The sequence below is a fragment of the Eleutherodactylus coqui genome, chromosome 5 (assembly GCF_035609145.1).
Source record: "Eleutherodactylus coqui strain aEleCoq1 chromosome 5, aEleCoq1.hap1, whole genome shotgun sequence".
Classification (NCBI taxonomy): Eukaryota; Metazoa; Chordata; class Amphibia; order Anura; family Eleutherodactylidae; genus Eleutherodactylus; species Eleutherodactylus coqui.
The window spans coordinates 48,145,737-48,166,301 of NC_089841.1; the positions used below are offsets into that span (position 1 = coordinate 48,145,737).

Sequence of the window (20,565 nt, forward strand, 5' to 3'; positions counted from 1 at the left end):
GCTTGACATGAAACAACCTCTGCAGAGACCCAGAATGGTGAAGTGTCAGTAGCTTTACAATTGGCGCCGTACGTAACAATTATGCGATGATTAAGAAGTTTTCTCTACAGAACACGAAGTATCCGACTCTTATTAGGCTTAGTGGTCAGTGTGAGAACTGCAGGATTTCAGGATCTTTAAAAAATATATTTTATGACATCGAAAATGAGGGGGGGGGGGGGGGGGGGGAAATCGCAAAAAAATCTTCAAAAAACATGTTAAACATAAAACTTAAACAAGAGGTCATTTTCTGATGTTACATTCATTTTAAAGCCTGAGACCTATGAGATGTTTTCCAGAGATACAAGGGCGGCTTTAGCTCACTCTTTAGAATTATTTTAGGGAGACCTGGGATGCCCCGGACTCCGCGCACCATGGACATGATTTCTTGTCTAACTTCACGCACAAGTTTAGAGCACGCCCCATAACTACACCCAAAGTTCCCTGAAAGTGAGCTTAATAGAGTGGCATTAAAGTATCATCAACCTTAACAGTGAAATCAGAGTACTGCTACTAAGCAGCGCTGGCACGCTGACGAGGGAGAGCAACCCCAAGACTGTTGTCTGTACATAGGTATTTTGGTTTGCCTTATATCCCTAGTCATGTTACAATGCCTGTTAAAAGGTCAGATATTGAATAACAGGTTAGCTACCCTCCAATAGTTGGCGCTGTGGAGGATTTTTGCATCACTCATTTGCATACCCATTTCCCAGGAAGCTTTGCATGGCCTATAAGACTCCCTGCATCCACCCCAGACTAAAACAAATCAGAAATTTTGCAGATTTCCCACTGATCACGGAGCGCTCAGAATAGAAGGCAGAATCAGCAGTTGTTATTACAGCTACAATGAAAGCTAATGACTTTATTATAAAGCTGGAGGCAGGTAACACAAGACGCTCCATAGACAATAGATAATGAGGACTGCTCAGCTCCTCCTCCCTCCTCCCTCTCCCAGCACACTGATCTCTGCACATAGAGCATGCCCACAACCCTCTCCCATAGAAATCATTTGTAGTTATGGAAGATCAAGAAAGAAGTTTTTTTTCAGGATTCATAAACTTGCCTTTGGTGGGGTCTGCTGTTTTCCTCCTTAAGTTTGCTGCATTTCAGTTGCTTTCGAAACTTCGGGATTTTTCAAGCGACCCTCTGATTTTGTGACAAAAGGAGGTATATGACTTGCAGTTGTTGTTCTTTGCCTGCCCTCCAATCTGCCAATTTAGAATCCCGTTTTTGGTTTCCAAGATGGCCAATTCAGCCTTCAGTCTGCCTAATCCTCAGAGTGAATTGGTAATGTTGCTGTGTGATTGGACACGGCTGCCCACATGACCAGTGCAAGCAGAGAGCAGGGCACATTAAAAAGTTAGAAAATTACAGCCGTCATCTTGGATGGCTGAAAGCGGACTGATAACCAACGGATCAGAGGGGCAAAAGAGAAGAACAACTACAGGTATTATAACCCCCTCCTTCTCCGGTTCTAGGTCAGAATTTTGCTCAGAGACTGGAGGTTTGCTTTAAAGGTTCCCTATAGGAAAGTCTATAACTCCTTGCAAGGGTTAAGGATGAAGATCTAGAAGGCCCTTAGACCTTATTCCCAGGTTCCGCCCTCAGACTGGTTTATTAGCACATTCTGCTTGCTTTGGACCCCTGCAGCCCGGTGTGCTACTTCGCTGATAAATGAAAGTCGCTCCACTAAATCTCTGTGCCCATGCTGGTCTTCTGTGCGCTCGTTACTATACATGGCACGGGGTGGTGCAACATGTAGTAAGCAACGACTAGTAAGCTCATCGGGGTGTTGTAAACTACTCAGCAATTGCAGAGGCTCCATTTCTTAACAAAAGTCTTTTATTCTGCAGTAATTATTGGCAGTATTATATAAGACTGGACAGAAGCCTCCCAGAGTATCCGATGTTACAGAATAACACACGATTACACAAAGCGGGAGAACTAATATCTTTGTATCTTTCAGAAAGGACATTTGTGCAGGTAAAAACAGTCCATGTGAAACACTGGGATTGTCCCACCTGTCAGGGATGTGTCAGCCATTCAGAAGCTGCAACATCAACGAAGACTCCGGGCTTCCCATGGCATTTACTATTGCTCATGAGATTGGACACAGGTAAGGGATGGATGGATTGATGGATAAATAGATATGAGATAGATAGATAGATAGATAGATAGATAGATAGATAGAGAGAGAGATGCATGAGCCTTGTGTGGTGCTGAGTGTTAAGGCAACAGAAATGCAGTCCTACGCTCCCGCTCAAGACCTGAAGGTTACTGTTACGATCGGGTGGGCAGACTAAGCACGGGCCCACACGATCGTGACCAAAGAGGACACACATAGGTTGCACACGGTATTCACACGGGTTTCAGGCAAACTGATCCTGTGCTACAAGGGAGATGACGAGGCCTTACCTAAGCGGGGACATTGCCCCAATAAGGGCAGCCCAGCGGTCTTGGGATCTGGGCCCTAGCTGATCCTAGGAGCCACGCACCAGAACAGGACGCATTCACATGCCACATGACAGGGACTGGACAACAGGACACACAGAGCCAGAATATACAGCATACAGCAGCCAAAATCCAACCACTAGTAACAGATGATAAGCTGAATATAAATACCAGGTATTAGTTGACATTTTGTATAAAACGTGAAAGCTAACAGGCCACTTCACGGCTCCTGGTTATACTGCTAGTCCCTACACTAGCCAGGAGTCCAGCAGAACCGGACACAGTTCACACAGCACACTGCAACAGGACAAGACACAGATAGCAGGTCACTCAGCAAGCTAACACAAAACAGGCAGAATATAAACGAACAAACGGACATGAACCAGCAAGACACAGATCACACAGCAAACTTCAACAGACAAGGATTCATGACTGCTCACCCTGAATACCAGACAGAGACTGACCAGGAGCTGGGTTTATATGTGAGCACAGACCCAGGAGATTTGCCAGAAGGAAGAACCACACCCAGCCAGCCCAATCAATTAACCCTGTGAGGGCTGTGCTGATAGGAAGCTTAGAACTACAGATCCCAGCAGCACACGTAAAAGTTACAAGTTCAATCCTCCCATGGTTCAGGTAGGCGGCTCAAGCTTGACTCAGCCTTCCATCCTTCTGAGGTCGGTAAAATGAGTACCCAGCTTGGTTGGGGGGTAATAAATAAATTACCTGAAAGTGGAATAAGTTGGCGCAATACAAATAACCAGATTTATTTTTATATAGATAGATATGAGATGTTATTTACCAATGTTTTGCATTTTCCCCAGAGCCTGAACATTTTCCTTCTATTTTTATACCATCATTTCAATCTGTAATTAATGTATATGAGATCTGAGGAGAAATAATTGATGACCATAAATGATAATATATGTCCTGATATCTGATTGGTTCCTTAATCAATCAGCCTAATAAATGGGTTCTGGTTGTTATCATTGAGTTAGATTTCAGTCGGATATTTCTTGACATTAACAGAGATAATCTAATAAAATATCCGTAACCTATAATTTCCAATTTATATCAACATCCAGCGTTATTAGTGTAGAGAAGTGTCACTGATCCGACACTTAATCTGGACGTTTCCTTCAAACTGTTTTTATGAAGCAGAATTTATTTCTCATTTGCATATAGTTTCAAGAAGTTTGTTTTCTATGGCTGTCTGTATATTTAAAAGGGTTGTTTCATAGCAACCTTATCAAAGTAAGTATGATGGGGTTCGATCTCTGGGATGAGAGGCTGTTGAGAACAAGCGGTTATTTGTGGCATCTTCAAATTAACTCTCTGCAGCTAAGAACTAAGGGCTACTTGTCCTCATCAGTGGTCGGATCTCAGACGTTAGACACCCCCAGCCCCAACTAAACTTCTATAAACTGGAAAGGAAGAAGTACATTTCTAGGTACTTTGTTGTCATGGAGAAACCCTTTAGGCCAAATTCACACAATCGTAATAAGGGCACATTTTAGCGCCCATATTACAAATGAGTGTCCCAGTCCGACCACTGGTCTACCAACCAGAACTTATGACATCACTAAAGTTGATGCTTTGAGTTCGGGTCAGTAGACCTACTTTCAGGATAGGACACTCATCTCTAATACCGGCGCTAAATGCAACAGTAATATGGTTGTATGAATGTGGCTTAAAAGTGAAACTCCAGGTACACTTTCATCCTTAGTCAAATGGAGCTACAAGAGTCATGTAACATAGCAAGATAAAGCAAGAAGAGAAAAAAAGAGCTAGTCAGAGCACTCTGAGGGGGGGTCCTCAGCAGGGATGGACACCAGGGTGCCATGTTCTAAAGGCATTGTAAGAAAGGTGTGGAATAGGTACACTGGTCGACCAAAGCTAATGTTAGTATTGGGTAGTCTCACTACTGCCCTTAGCTGACAAGTCCTCAAACGTCTAAACACATTACCTGCTAGTTCAAAATAAACCATCATTTTTAATTATCATCATCGGCTTCACTTTTCTTCAAGTTTGGACTTGACAATAGCTCGCGCCTGAGCCGTAGCTCCCACACACACCACCAGATATATAACATAATGGGCCATTAAAGGGAACCTGTCATGTCCCCATAACAACATAAACTAAGTTATGGTGACAGGGAGTCGGTTGATATATTTTGTATACTCACCCGCCCCTGCGGTTCATTAGTATTCTCCTCTGAAGTAGCACACATGCACACACTCTCCTTAACAAGTCTATGGGACAGCATGGGCATGGGACTCTGAAGAGACTCAGATTTCTGTGCTTCGTGCCGACATCAGAGGGGAACACCGCTGGAGCAAGGGAATATAAAAAAATACCTCAACCGGCTCTGTGTCATATCCACTAACAGCACCATAACTTAGTTTATGGTGCTGTTGGGACATGACAGGTTCCCTTTAATTATTTTACTCTGATCCTTCAAATGCAAGTTTCCAAGTTGCACTGTTCACTACAAGTCCTTACAGAACAACCACTGCATGTCACTGGGCTGTACAGCAGTAATTGCCAAAACCACACCCCCTACTGTGACATCACTTCCTGCTCTGCAGCTATAGGCTAAAACTGCATCTGACAGACTTCCTATTCTACTCACCTCCTGCATGCACTCTGCACATAATACTGGTAATACACAGAGGAGGTAATTTATTAAGACTGGCATTTTAAACGCTGGTCTTAATGAGATTGTCCCCAGTGAACAATTCACCTTGTGGCATACGGTACCTCAGAGAGACGTACGTAGCCTCGGCCAGGGCAATGCTGAGCCTCTTCCGGACACCCCTAGGAGAGGGATGCCCAATAAGCTTGCAGACAGGGATAGGGGTTGTTACGGGTGATGCCACCATTCCGTTACCCACTGGAATGACCCTCGGCGGTAAATAAAGGGAGTAGCAGACAGAAGGTAACATACCTCAGGTCCCTGGGAATGGTCAGGGCCTGGCAAAACTTTACTAAAAAGTTCTAGATGTAAAGTACAATTTAGACAAAATTGGCAGTGCAGGTAATGAAACAGACTTGAGAGTACCTCCACCCGGTGATCCTAGACTTCAGGACAGCCAGGTGTGCAAATTAACTGGTGTACCTCTACGAGGTGATACCCTAGATTAGGACGCGTAGGAAGAATAATTAGAGAGTACCTCTGCGGCATGCCTGGCCATATGCACCTTCAGTTGCTTACGCTCTCTCTCATAAATAAGAACTCCCTCTTTCTTTATCCGTAGTGCATGCACACACGGGGAACCTCTCTTCCTCCTCCATTCTTCACCACACGGGAGTTGATGGTATTCCCATGTGGCTGGAATTCCAGGAACTCAGAAGCAATGGAATTGCAAAAGACTGGCCCAGTCACACCCAAAACACTCACATTTATAATCTCACTCATACCACGTGACTGACAAATTGATACAGTGCATGCATCACTCACACTTTTGCAAACTCTTAACCCATCACACGCTGCAGCTGTGCAACCCACATAACATGAGACTAGACAATTTGCATCTACAAAAGACATGACATGAATGACATTTATAGAGGGGGCCAGGTTAGTATATACAGGGCCACTACATCAGCACCCCCATGCTCCACAGAAATATACAGCAGATATACATACATTTGTCGGTCTGGGGTGGCCATGCTCCTTCTCAACAAGCCCTGCCCGCTTTTTACAAAAGTGACAAGGGCAACACAGAAAGCCTAAGGCTGCACTTCCACGGGATGGAAATCCCACAGAGATCTCATGGAATGTCCACAGTGGGATCGCACAGAAATTCTGCGAGATTTACGCAGCAGAAAGGCAGCTTCGAAACCCGTGCCGGTTTGAAGCGGCTTGTACTCCTGTATTCCATCTCTCTGTTTTTACGCCGGCCAGAAAAGATAGTTTTGGACGTATCTTTTCGGCCGGAATACACCGGCCAGTCTCATAAACTCCTATGGGAGCCTATGAGAGCTGCCGGAAAAGGGAGGTGAGAGGGATTTTAACAGCAGCTCTGCTAAACTGCCTCCCCCTTCCCTCCTCCTCTCCGCCCCTTGCTGGCTGCCTGCAAAGGGAGGGTGGCAGGACGGAGCAGGAGAGTAGCACACTAGCTCCCCCCTGATCCCATTGCTAAACTCTCTCTCCCCGCCTGACAGTATCTCAGGCTGCGGCGTATACTCGCAGCACCCGGGCCATCCAAACGAGCGCTTAAATGGGAGATGCAGCTGTGACTTGGTCACAGCTGCCTCTCGTTAATGAGATTTTCATCCATGCTGCGGCCGTGACCCGGCATACCAAAAATCGAAGCGCCCGTGTGAAGGAGCCCTTAAAGTGGCTTTTTTTTTGTAAATTCCCACTTGCGACTTTTTATGTTTGACATTTCGTCACATATTCATGTGCGCCCAGCCATAGACACAATTTAAGCAGCAACTTCAATAGCTGCAGAGCAGGAAGTGATGCTAGTGGAGAGGCTGTGGTTTTGACAACTTCTGCTGTACAGCCCAGAAACTTGCAGCATAGTTGTGTAAGGATCTACAGTGTACAGAGCTGCTTGCAAACTTACGTTTGTGGAACCAAAGTAATAGAATTCTCGTCCCCAGTGTGTTATGTGACCATAATTGTTCCATTTTACTCATTTAGAAAACTAGCATTTTGAGTTTTACGGCATGTATGGTGATGGCTTCATACACGAGCCCGAGACTGTACAATACTTTTACATGTGCATGAATGGGACCTAAGGGTTCTGGGCAGTATTGGAATGTTCACTGTGATTTTCATCCAGCTTTGGAATCCAGCATGATGGACAAGGGAACGATTGTGATTCAGCAGGAGGACAACCGTACATCATGTCCCGACAGCTGCAGTATGACACCTCGCCACTGACCTGGTCACCATGCAGCAAAGAATATATCACACGTTTCTTAGAGTAAGTCACTCACGATTTATTTTGCCCTTCACACTATTAAAATCTGTCAGCTGCCCAATGCTGCAGACATAAAGTAAACGTCTTTTACTGGACCCCATTTTTTTTCCTTTTTATCTAAATCGGTCCAAAAATCCCATGCGGATGAATTTCTTAATATATCTTAATGGAAGTCAGAGCTTTATTTATGTGATAAAGAACTCTAAATCGCCTGCATAGATACATTCTGTCTACCTGCAATCACCACTAGGGGGAGCTCAAGAGATAAACTCTGTAATAACACTGTAATCTCCTGTATAATCATAATTACATGATAATATTCTACTACCTACAGCCACCACTAGGGGGAGCTCAGTAGATTACTGTATATACATTGTGCTCTATAGTAACAGAGTATATAGTAACCTCCTGTACAGTCATACAGTTACATAATAATATTCTAGTACCTGCAGTCACCACTAGGGGAAGCTCAGGAGATTACCATATACTATATATGCATTGTACTGTATAATAACACAGTATACAATAATCTCCTGTATAGTCATAGAATTACATGATAACATTCTGCTACCCGCTGTCACCACCAGGGGGAGCTCAGGAGATTACTGTATATACATTGTACTCTATAATAACACAGTACAGTTAGTCCCCGACTTGCGAACAGGTTCCGTTCCGGGAGCCCGTTCGCAAGTCCGTTTTGTTCGCAAGTCGAACAAATGGTTGTATGGAGGGGATCGCGGGTGGATCCCGCTCCATACAACGTCGGGTGCCGGCTGTTCTTACAGCGGGCACCCGGCGGCAGCAGTTCCGATGAGCCGTGGCGCTTGTCGGAACTGTTAACACTTTAAATACCGCTCTGACAGCGGTATTTAAAGTGTTAACAGTTCTGACGAGTGGCGTGGCTCGTTGGACCTGCTGCCGCCGGGTGCCCGCTGTAAGAAACAGCCTGCACCCGACGTTCAGGGGGCCCGTACAGCGTCCCACGATGAGATCGCGGGACGCTGTGTGGTTGCTAGGCAGCCGGGGACCTCCTGAAAGGCCCCAGGGCTGCCTATGCAGAGCGCCTATCAAGCGCACGGCTTGCTAGGCGCTCTGCATAGACAGCCCTAGGGCCTTTCAGAAGGCCCCCAGCTGCCCAGCAACCGCGATGTGACCGGACAGGCTTCTATCAGGCTTGATAGAAGCCTGTCCGGTCCCTGCACAGTATGATGTAATGCCATAACATTACATCATACTGTGCAGGACAGATAGTTCGTATCTAGCAAAATTCGTAAGTTGAATGTTCGCAAGTCGGGGGCTATCTGTATACAGTAATCTCCTGTATAATCATAGAGTTACATGATAACATTCTGCTACCTGCTGTCACCACTAGGGGGAGCGCAAAAGATTACTGTGCACTGATTATACATTGAACTCTATAATAACACAGCATACAGTAATCTCCTATATAGTAATACAGTGACATGATAACATTCTGCTACCTGCGAGCTCCCCCTAGTGGTGACTGCAGAAGTTCAGAATATTATGGTTTAATCTATGTCTATGCAGGGAATGTGCAGCTCTATATGAGAAAAAATACATATATTAAGAAATTAATGAGCATTGAGTTCTGGACCTAAACGCAACACAATGATAACAAGTGGAAGTTCTCTTTACAGGAGTATTCCAAAATATAGCATTAAAGGTTTATCATTGTGATAAGCCATCAATGTGATTGGTGGCAGTCCGACTCCCAGGCACTTGGCAATTGCCCCTACACTGAGGCTCTCAACACAGGGTTGGTCAGATCCATACGTCTGTGCAACTCAGTCCAATTTACATGGAAGAGGCTGGACTGCAGTACCAGACATAACCACATAGCCAAGAGTAGCATTGTGTTGGTACTGCAGCAAAGTGCTGTGGCTCCTTTATTCTGCTGATTGATGGGGTTCCTGGGAGTAAAGCATCCACAGATCAAACATTTATGGCTTATCCTAATGAAAACCCCTTTAAAGGTGCACTTTGAAAATCACTATCTCCTAAGGCTGGGTTCACACAGGGCAGATTTGCTGCGGTTTTGCCGCGGTTTCTCAGTTGCGGTTTTGCCGCAGAAGAAATGCTTCAGCGGCAAAACTGCTTCAAAGGTTAATTTTGGCTTGCCGATTTTCCTGCGGATTTTCTTGCGGAAAAATCTGCAAGCGTTTTTTTCCGCAGCGTTTTTACTTTTTGGTGCGGATTTTGCTGCATCCATAGAGGTCTATGGACAAAAAAGCGCTGCGGAAAAGACAGAAGAATGGACATGCTGCATCTTTGAAATCCGCGCCGCAGTTGCATTTCCATACTGCGGCTGTGCGGAAAAAATCCGCCCTGTGAGAACTGCTTTTTTGCAAAACTCATTTGTGCTGCATTGCACTGCAAACGCAGCGGTTTTGCCGCAGTGCGGATATGCAACGGCAATCCGCGGCAAAACCGCAGCAAATCCGCCCTGTGTGAACCCAGCCTAATACTTCCTGGTAACTGTCAACAAGCAGGCTCGAGGAGAATGATAGGTCTTTTTATTTATATTATACATTTTGTGGCATATGTATTATTCTTTGTACACCTACAAACAACTACTTTTTGGACTTTTACACCAGGCCCCAACACTTTTATGTAAGGGGGTGTAACCATGTATTGGACTCAAAATTATTACAGGTACATAAAAACTAAATATGCCAGTAGAAGACTACATTGTGAAGTTGACAGTCTCCAGAACGCAAGAGGATCTCTGATTTGCTTTTTTCCTTCCCTTGCAGTCGGGGGTGGGGATCCTGTCTTGATGACTTACCAGCAAAGAAGGATTTTAAGCTTCCATTAATTGCCCCAGGAGTGCTGTATGACGTCAACCACCAGTGCCAACTGCAGTACGGACCCAATGCCACCTTCTGTGAATTAGTGGATGTGAGTCTGCATGCTCCTCTGTACTGCTCAGGTACATGGGGTGTGACCTCAAAACTGGAGTGGCAGGATTTCATACCATGTTTTCTTTTTACCTTTCTACCCATAAGCTGGAGGGGTCTGGTCTGGGGATTGTATCTACTCTGAGGTCGGTGTAGATGGGTATTTGACCAGGGATCTGTATAGATGTGGGTCTGGTTTGAGGTCTGTATGAATGTGTAGTGTGCCAGATATGCATGATGGCTTTTACGGTAGATCTTCCACCCGGCTGCATTGCAGTGAAAGATTGGTGGTTTATAGTAAGGGCAGGTCTCTGCTCCCTGGTATGATGACGTTTGCTCCTTTTAGACAGCATGATCGTAGTTTGCATGAGCGAACAAACTAGTGATGTCATCACCAGCTCGTTCGCTCTCGTGCAGCTTGTTTAGACAGGCAGATTCATCGTTGATCCGTTCAGTGAATATCGTTCACTTCTCGTCCAGTGTTTCACATTCCCTATGTGAAACACTCAACAAGAAGTGTTTAAACGGAACGACAAGTGAACAAGCGAACAATCATTTTTAGTCCTGCAGAAACCGAACGTTGAAAGAGAAGCAAACAAATCTCATTCGTCGTTCGGTCGTTAGTTCGCATTTAGAATGAACGATTATTGTTCACAGGAAGAGTAACAGCTAACTGACGTTTATTGAGCATCCAGATTATGAAGGCAAAAGTCCTTTACAAGCCTGGTTTCTAATCCCGTCCTGAAGGTGGTGGTTGAAGTGCTGCTGCCTTTCTGCTCCATACTGCTGATGTGGGTTTTTTCACCACGGCCCCGAAAATATTCAGCCTGCACTAAGCACCTTTTCTCCTTTCAAAGTTAGATCCAGGAATCTAGTTAGAAACTGTGAGGATCTGTCCACTAACCAGCTGCTTTGCTCACTTTGTACTGCGCCACTATCTACTCTCTTCATCTAAGATCTGCTATCCTGAAACTTTGGAACTTTACAGAAAGTTATATCACTTTTGCTTTTCCTAACTGCCCAATGTGGATTGGCTGATGGGTGGGAGGCTGCTATACTAGCCTGGGGTCTGTAATCGGTTCTGGGGATCTGCTCTGGGGCCTGTATGGTTGGGAATCTGGTCTATATAGATAGGGATGTGGTCTGGGGTCTGTATGAAAAGCTGGGCTGTATAAAGTGGGGGCCATATGTACTATTTGTAATTCAAAAGCGGCGTGTTATATTTAAATGGGCGGACCATAATGAAAAGATTTGTTCCCATAACAGATCATCAATAATATCTAATAGGTAATTAATTACTGATCATCCCATAAGAACTAGACCCAAGTGGGAAGTGATCACTCCAAAGTCACCTCCAAATGTGGCTGTCTTCTGCTTGATCTTTGGGGTCCATCCTCAGGGGGGCCTGGATCCCCTGAGGATCCTCTGCTACTGTGATTGGCCAGTATGAGTCGTTCACTGTATTTGTTTTAGCAGAATGGAAGTTTCCAGCTCCCGCTTACTTCTCATTATCACAATTTCTGAAAAATAACAATTAAGGCCGGGGAGAGATAAAAATTACTGAAACGCTTGCTTTTCATTACGGTCCAGTAATTTGCATAGTAAGGTGCTCACGCCAGTTTATTTAATCAGATTAACGGCTTTCCATACTATTACTGCAGCCATTAGGGACAGGAAGCCTCACATTAATCACAATAATGCAAACGTATGTAGCCTCCGATATGCTGGGATAATGATTAACTAGTGTGATAGTATTACTGCTGTCTGAGTGTTATGGATGTCCAATACCAACCCATCTGATATCCTCTTCTACTATATTTATATACACTGAGTGGCCCCAGTATGGAAATTCTCCGTGACCCCGGAATGCGGCATAAAGTCATGCCACAAGTTTTCCGTGAATCAGTTAAAGTGTGAATCCACATTAGATGCAAAAATCCAGTGATCTGAGAGAGTTCCAACGAGGCCCGGTCATTGGTGCAGGACTATCCGGGGCTGGGATTTCATGGCCAACCTTGTGGGATTTTCTTGTGTAACGGTGTGAAAAGTAAACCGAGAATGGCGTGATCAAGGAAAAACATCCAGCGAAAGGGTATCTTGTGGACAGAAACAACTTGTCACTGAAAGGGGTCAGAGGAGGATGTCAGTAATTGTTCTGATGAGCAGGCGCTGCAGTCAGGAGCAGCCAAATACAACGCTGGTGCTCTAATTAATGTGTTTAAACGCACACTTCATCATTCCTTAGCAGGAATGGGAATGGGCTAGAAGAGTAGACGACCAGTTCCAGCACCATTGTGTCTAAGAGAAACAGAAATTTGAGACTCTAGGAAGGTAATAGAGCACAAAAATTGTATCACTGAGTAGCGGAAAACCATCACCTGGTCAGATGGATCTGTTTTACCATGTTGATGAGAGGTCAGCATGAATCGATGACCTCTTCCTGCCAGCTGCTCAGAACATGTCAGCACCTCCATCTAATTTACAGAAACTACAAGAAGCTTCCTGTCCGCAAGGGCCGGTATTACCACAGAAGGATTTAATCCCCTAGTGGAATCTACACCCCGATGAATTGCTGCAGATCTGAAGACCAAAGGAGGTCCAACGTTCTACCAGATAGAGATGTCTAGGAAAGTGTACATTTCTTGGGAATGGCGAGGCAGTAGAGCTAACAAAACCAGCACTTATCTAATGTAGAATGTATAAAAATTGTGTATTAGGTATATTTTGATAAATTCGTAAAATATGCCAAAAATATGACACTGCCTTAAAAATATACAACTTTAATTTTTTTTTATGCAAAGATTCTAAAAATTACAAAAAAAAATACATTGTCTGATCAATGACAGCGCAAGACATCTCTATTGTGTCACTGAATTCAATCATCAGCCAAGCCAGGATCCTACTGCACACTGATAAGGGGCAAAAACCCTGAAACAGCTGTCTGTGTATGGATTCTGGCTTGGTTTTCAATTCCCGATCGTTTTTTCAAAGACCTGTATAAAGGGTCGGACATCCAATAGGTGGCGCTGTAGAGAAATTGTTCCATCTTCCTTATTTACATATATTTCCCAGAGGAGCATGCATGGCCTTATAAGTCTTCTCACTCACCTTCTAGGTGCTCTGCTTAAGAAGACATGATAGCCCTCCCTACCTGAATTCAACCAAGCATGTCTCTGCCCAGTAAGAGGGGCAGGGTCGTCTCCTTGTGACTGTCAGGACGACCTATGAGAAGTTTGGGAGAGGAGCATATGAGTAAATAACGGAAAGTAAAGCTTATATAGCTGACATGTTATTAAACAGCTACTTCCCAGCTCAAAAACTGAAGGTAGGAGAAGTCTGGGGAAAAACAACTACCCTACATTGGGTAGTCTTTTTTTTAGATGGGCTTCTGACTATAAACTGATCATGGGGTGTGATGCTGCTTGGAATCCCAGTGATTAGCTGTAACTTTTAAGAGAAATTGGCAGGTGATCAATTCCCCTGCAGCACCCCTAGAGTGTGAATGAAGCATTACACAGTCCCCAATGAAATCAATGTGTTGGCTATGTAATGAGAACAATCTTTGTAACTTTGCTACACTCTGGCAAATAGATGCGATAGTCCTGGATATGGGACCTGCATCTAGTAACTCTATAACAGTGTAATCAAAAACCTCTTAGGGATGTAATAGAAAATTGGGGCATAGGTTTCTATTTTTAATGCATGGCGCGTGACAAAGGAGTCTGTCCAGCTCCGTAACGTGTAGCCTAATAAAAATTGATTTTCTCATTTTACTCTAGCTCCACTTCTCACGAACAACAGTGCAGTTTCATCTCTCTTTTGGTATTCTATTTTATTTTTAGTGCATTAGCATTCTAGCAGTGCCAAATGCCAACACTGTGCCCCCTGATTAAGAAAAAAATGGCACACTATGCCCCCTGATCTAAATAATGCCCAAACTGTGTCCCTTGATTATAAAAAAATGCACATGTTGTGCACTCTAACTAGAAATAATGCCTAGAGTCCCCTGATTATAATAAGAGATGCCCATACTGTGCCCCTGAACATAACAAAAAGGCCCACACTGTGCCACTGATTATAATAAAAAATGCTTACATTGAGCCACTAATCTAAAAAGTAACCCTACTGTGCCCATGATTTTAAATGTTCCTACTGTGCCCACTTATTGTTAAAAAAAATACCCCTTTCTGTGCCCCCTGATTAAAAGTAATGCCCCACTGTGTTCCCTAATTAAAATAACAGCATGTTAATACTATGCACTGTGATTATAATAAAAAAAATGCCCACACTGTTCCCTGATTATAAAAAAAATACCCACATTGTACCCCTGATTAAAAAATAAAGTTCAGAGTCCCCCGATCATAACAAAAAGCCCACAGTGTGCCCCAATTATAATGAAAAATGTCATGGGAGCCATCTGAGAACATCAATGCCCCACGTCGGATTAAGGAATTTCTGCAGAGAACTGTCAGGAGGGGTAGGGGGCGTAGGGAGGGAGGTACTGTTAGGTGCACTGTTCAGACTAAATCCTCTGCTTCTGTGTCTGGCAGACATGGGCGTCGTCTTGCTCTCTCTGTCCCCTGAGCTTATAATTATTCTCTTCCAGCACTCCTACGGTTAATTGCTTCTGGGCCTTCAGCTCAGCTGATGCACCTTTTCCAATCACCGCCCTATAAAGCTGACCTGGACCGTCCAGACAGTGCTTCAGTGTTGGTGTGAGTTCTGCTCTCTGACTTCCTGCTTAGCCCCTGGTTCTGCTGTTTGCATCCAGTTTCCTGTGCTTTGTCATTCTGTTTGTTCTTGCATTCATCTGTCTATAGTCTTTGCCTGTTCCTCTGTGTTTCCTTGCAAGCATCACGTGTAATAAAGTGCAGGACAGCACTACTCCATCAAACCCTCAGGGTGGGACCAACCATGTGCAAGCTACAGAGGGGATCTGGATCGCTAGACCCCAAAACAGCACAGCCAATAAAGAGAATCCGTGGCAGCAAGCAATGATGCAGTATAACAACTCTTCTTTATTCCTCCACACACACATTTCCTTGCAAGCATGTCTCTTCTCCTGTCTCTTTATTTTTCCTAGTCCTGTTCTGTCTTTTGTTATATAGGTGTTCTGTCCTGTCAGGGTCAGTTAGCAACAAGAGGAAGACCGCGGGGTCGTCCTTATTGGGACGTCCGTCCTGCTTATAGGCAGAGTCTTTTTTCCCCTTCATTCTAGCTCAGGGCTAGGTACCTTCCCTAGTTCCCATCCCCGGACTGGGTTGCAGCCATCTGGTATCCTACCTCCGCAAGCTAAAGAATCAGCTGGCAGCCTTGCTGGATTGGGTCATCACATATCTGGTAGGTTGATGCAGTGGATCCACGTCCACAGTTAGTACAGATCCAAGCACCACTGCAGGGAGCTCAGTAGGATTACTTTGCACCCTCTAACGCCGCTACTATACATTTTTTTTACATTCTAGTTAACTGATCTGGTAACAATATAGCACTAACCTAAAATAAACTGACTTGTGTGCGGCATTTTCTGCTGTTAATAATAATATATCATTGTACATGCCTCTTTTAGGGTAATGGGTCAGGGCTAGTGTTACAAAAATGATTAGTGGTATCCCTGCTATCATGTGACCAGTCAGGGTCCCAGGCAGCTCATGGCCAGCCTAAATGATATTGCCATCAATCGGACGTGTTATGCTGGTTGATGGAATGGATCTGCATGAATTACCATTACCGATACTAGCGGCAGGGTGCAAGTCACTGTAAATGGACCTTTAGACAGTACAGGTCAGTAGAGGGTAACCTACCATAGGATCATGTATTTATGGCTTGCCTTGATATTTCGTCTTTGCAGAATGTTTGCCAGACCTTGTGGTGCTCAGTGAAGGATTCCTGCAGATCCAAACTTGATGCTACAGCAGACGGGACCAGATGTGGCGACAATAAGGTACTTAGAATCATGCCCACCTACTGTATATGGCAGCCCACATCTAAAGAAGGTAGACTTGTATTTATTATCCCTTTTCCGCCAGAATTGTGGCATCAAGAAGTCGTGAGTTTGAGTGTTTTTGCTAGACTCTGTCAGTATTTGAAAAAATGCAGGGGTTTATCAATAGCAGCTGTGGCGCATCAGTTTTACTATAATTTACACCTGAAACTGGCCTAAATTATTGCCGAAACCTACGTCAGCTTGTAGGTATCACTGAAGTACCACTAGATGCGACAAATATACTTAGAAGCTTACGCCTCTTAATACATTTATTGCACTTACACAGGTGCAAGGTTTACTTAGACTGATGTTTGAAATGTTGGTCTAATTCAATGCACCAAAATATTTGTATTATGCTCACAATGCATTCAGTGTGTATGTTGGCCCTATATACTGGGACATGCTCACTTGTCCATGTGTGCCTGACAGATGCCTAAAGAGCGCCCTTCTGTCAGGGACGTGTTCATTATAACTCATGGGCCAGTGCCTAGGGCGGCAGGAAGGAAGGGGCGGCACTTGACCGAAAATGTGCTGATTATTATTCTGTCACTTGAAGATGCTGCTAGATAATTGCTTAAACATGTGTTGAAGACATATGAAACTTTATGGCATACAATCACATATATCGGGGCTATAAATAAGGAGATTGTCACACAGGTTCTTGCTTCAATTCTTACTGAGTGGAGAGCAATTTTAAAAGTTGTCTAGTATATTTATCCTAAATGACAGGTTTGCGTCTTTGTCACCACTAATGCAGTTATCATTGCTGTTCTTATGTATTATACTTGTATAGATGGTAATGATATAAATGTCATCTTCCAGTGGTGCATCAATGGTGCGTGTGTCACTGTAGGAAAACAGCCAGACATTGTAAATGGAGGCTGGAGTACTTGGACGTCTTGGTCACACTGTACAAGAACGTGTGGAGCCGGAGTACAAAGTGCGGAGAGGAAATGTAACAACCCTGCGTGAGTATCACACGATTATCTTGGCACATTCACATGTGCAGGTTTTGGTGCAATTCCTGCTTCAGTTATGAAGAAATTGTGCCTATATGATAGGAAATCTGCAGATCACCTTGTGTACTTAAAATGATGCTGTTGTACTGAAGATCCATCTAAAGTGCTGGCCACTATGGGTCTCCTTTTTAATTTGCTTTCCACTGCCTGGTGTCCTGCAAAATCCATCTCTGATAACAGAGACAGTGAGATGGATTACAGGAAATGGGGTGGTCATTGTTTGCTGCAATCTCATGCTGTCTATAGAAGTCTATGGAGAGGAGAGGGAAAAGGAGGAGCTGCTGTATGGAGATAGAAGTAGAGAGACTCACATAGAGACATGGCCACAGCTTCTAGTTAGTGTTTTATCTCAGTGCAATGCTGGATTCACAGCTACACTACTGCTCTATAATGTCCTCCATGGTGTTGCTTATAAGAGTGTGCAGGAGAGCAGGATCTCTTCTCTATATGTGCAGTGTATAGAGACATCATAGCAGAAGTCTACACCCACCAGCTCAGACACAAAGAGATCCTGCTGTCCTATCTGTTCTTTGTATAGAGACATTATAGCAGCAGTCTACACCTACTAAATGAGAGATTGAGAAGACATCCTGCTCTTCTATGTGTGCAGTGTATGGAGACATCATTGCAGCAGTCTACACCCACCAGCTCAGAGATAGGGAAGAGATCCTGCTCTCCTATGTGTGCAGTGTATGGAGACATCATGGTAGCAGTCTACACCCAGCAGCTCAGAGATAGAGAACAGATCCTGCTCTCCTATGTGTGCAGTGTATGGAGACATCATAGCAGCAGTCTACACCCACCAGCTCAAAGAGAGAAAAGATCCTACTTCAAGCGAAAAGCCTTGTTCAGTCCCTATAGACTTCCTCTGAAAATCCTCCATTCTTAGTCATTTCATTGCCTTCAGTTTTTATATTTTATTTTTAGGCCAAAGTTTGGAGGGAAATACTGTACTGGAGAAAGGAAGCGCTACAGAATGTGCAAAACTAACCCCTGCCCTAAGAACCAGCCGTCCTTCCGTCAGATGCAATGTGCCGAGTTTGATACTGTGGTTTATAAAAATGAGCTGCATACGTGGTATCCCATATATAATACAGGTATGTACATGTTTAGGCCTTATTCACACGAGCGTTACGATTGAACACTACGCTGTTCGCGCCGGAATATTGCGTGAATAGACGATTTCCAGCAAACAAATCCTGAGCTTCATTAGCATTTTCTCATACATTCACACGGCCGGGTGCGTCATTTTGCCAAAAATATACGCTGCTGATCGGAATTCCCTCGGTCGGCAGAAATCCTCCTAATGACTTTCTAATGTCTAAATAGAGGCAGCTGTAATCTTTTCCTGGGGTTGCAAGCAGCTAAACTTCCTCTCCCTCCATTTTTTTACAGCTACTATAAGAGTCTTTGGAGCCTCCAGCATTTTTCGGTCCAAAGATAGGGCAAGGCCTATATTTTTCAGCAGCATGAAATTTTGGTTGCTGATTTTGGTCGCTGCTCCGCTTTAAAAAAAATCTCATGACATTGCACTTTCTAACGGTAAAGTGGGTTTATGACTGGATCAGCTGTGTGAGAGTGGAGGCATGGTCTATATGAGAGCCTGCGTTCCAGCACTGAGGAGGTGGTGGATGATGTATGCTGGGAAACCAGCATGGAAGCACTTTGGTTTGTGTCGCAGTGGAGTGGACGCTGTGCTCTCATGGAAGTGTGCCGAGCTGACTGAGCAGTAGGACAAGGTGAACAAACACAGTTAGCATTGTGGAGATTGCTCCAAACAAAATGAACTGTTTGTGAGGTGTGCCCGAGTTTGGATGAGCGAATACCCAGGGAGGTGTTGTAACTGTGAGTGGCAAGAGTAATTGCAAGCCATACATACCATTCCTTACGCCCGACCTGTAACTGTTTCTGTGCTGCTGTTTACGATCAGCGGTAATGCCTATATACCGTTGTTCCAAGTTATCCCAAGTCCAAGGACTGTTCATCATCATGTGACATTATCTGATTTATTCCGCAGCATCTTATCTTATACAATGACACACCAGCATAATAAATGTGATTTTGCTAAAATTGTACCAGTGCCAAGTGATTTACTTGAAGTTGCGGAGACTGGTCCAAAACCTCCTGGCCAATTTGGTGAGCCTGAAGTTGGCTTCCAGATATACAGTGACGCCTTATTGCTAGATACCATAATATGGACCTCTAGGGACTTCATATGCTGCTAGTATCCATGCACACTACAGCACATAGTTAGCTAAAATAACTTGAATAATACTTGTTTGTATATCTGTAAAGGGAACACGCTAGATAATAAAGTCCTGTGATTATAGCAGCCTCAGCACAGATTCAAGCAAGCAGTCTTTTTGTTTTTTTTTCCTTTCTTTCTTTCTTAAGCTCTTTTTTTTTGCTCTTTTTCTTACTTTCTCTCACATTTTCTCTCTCTTTTTCTCTCTCTATTTGTCTTTTCTTCTCTCCTATTTTTTTGCATACAACCTGCAGCACGTAGATAGCGAAGATAAATTGGATAAGGGCTCCTGTCCACAGGCGTGATTCCGCCGGCGGTAAAACGCCGTCGAATCACGCTGTCTGAAGCTTTCCATAGTGTTGCTATGGAACGCGCTAGCCCCGTGTCCACGAGCGGAGAATCATTGCGATTCTCCACTTGCGGCCGGCAATTCGCAGCATGTTGCGAATTGCCGCGATTCTCCGCAGTCAGCCTATCTGTCAGAAAGGCTGATAGCGGAGATCCATCTGCTGGCTCCTGCCGCGGGCGACAGCGAGATCCGTGGATAGGCAGCCTAAGGCACAAGTTGTTTGTACATAGGTAGAGGAAATATGCTACATAAAAATGTCCTGTGATTAAAGCAGCCTCAGCACTGATTTTCCTTTCCATTCTCCTTTCCTTTGCCTCCTTTCTCTTTTAAGCTCTCTCCTTTGCACTTACTTTTTTCCTTTCTTTTCTTATTTCCCTTAATTTCTTTTCCTCATTACAACATTATAGTGCAAACACATAGAAAAATAGTGTTTTAGTGACAGATACTTTAAGGGCATTTCCAAATTTCCTTTTTATCTAGTTTTAAAAGTCTGATGTCATCCTCTACTGAGACACATGTAAGTATCTGTCTCCTCTGATACCCTCTAATGTAATTAACCAACCTGACAGGCTGGAGCCATACTTCATGCAATATCTCACTGAACAATATTCTTAATGGAAGCAGGGTTGT

At 44.1% G+C, this 20,565-nt stretch overlaps 1 protein-coding gene across 2 annotated transcripts in view; it reads left to right on the plus strand.

Annotated features, from left to right (window-relative positions):
* Positions 1-20,565, plus strand: part of ADAMTS12 (ADAM metallopeptidase with thrombospondin type 1 motif 12) — a 362,259-nt gene that overhangs the window by 229,404 nt on the left and 112,290 nt on the right. For both annotated transcript variants that reach the window (XM_066602471.1, XM_066602472.1), the window contains exons 7-12: positions 2,006-2,155; positions 7,281-7,424; positions 10,196-10,340; positions 16,188-16,280; positions 17,145-17,290; positions 18,269-18,438. In XM_066602471.1, the coding sequence (XP_066458568.1) occupies positions 2,006-2,155; positions 7,281-7,424; positions 10,196-10,340; positions 16,188-16,280; positions 17,145-17,290; positions 18,269-18,438 (848 nt within the window). The remainder of the gene's footprint in view (positions 1-2,005; positions 2,156-7,280; positions 7,425-10,195; positions 10,341-16,187; positions 16,281-17,144; positions 17,291-18,268; positions 18,439-20,565) is intronic.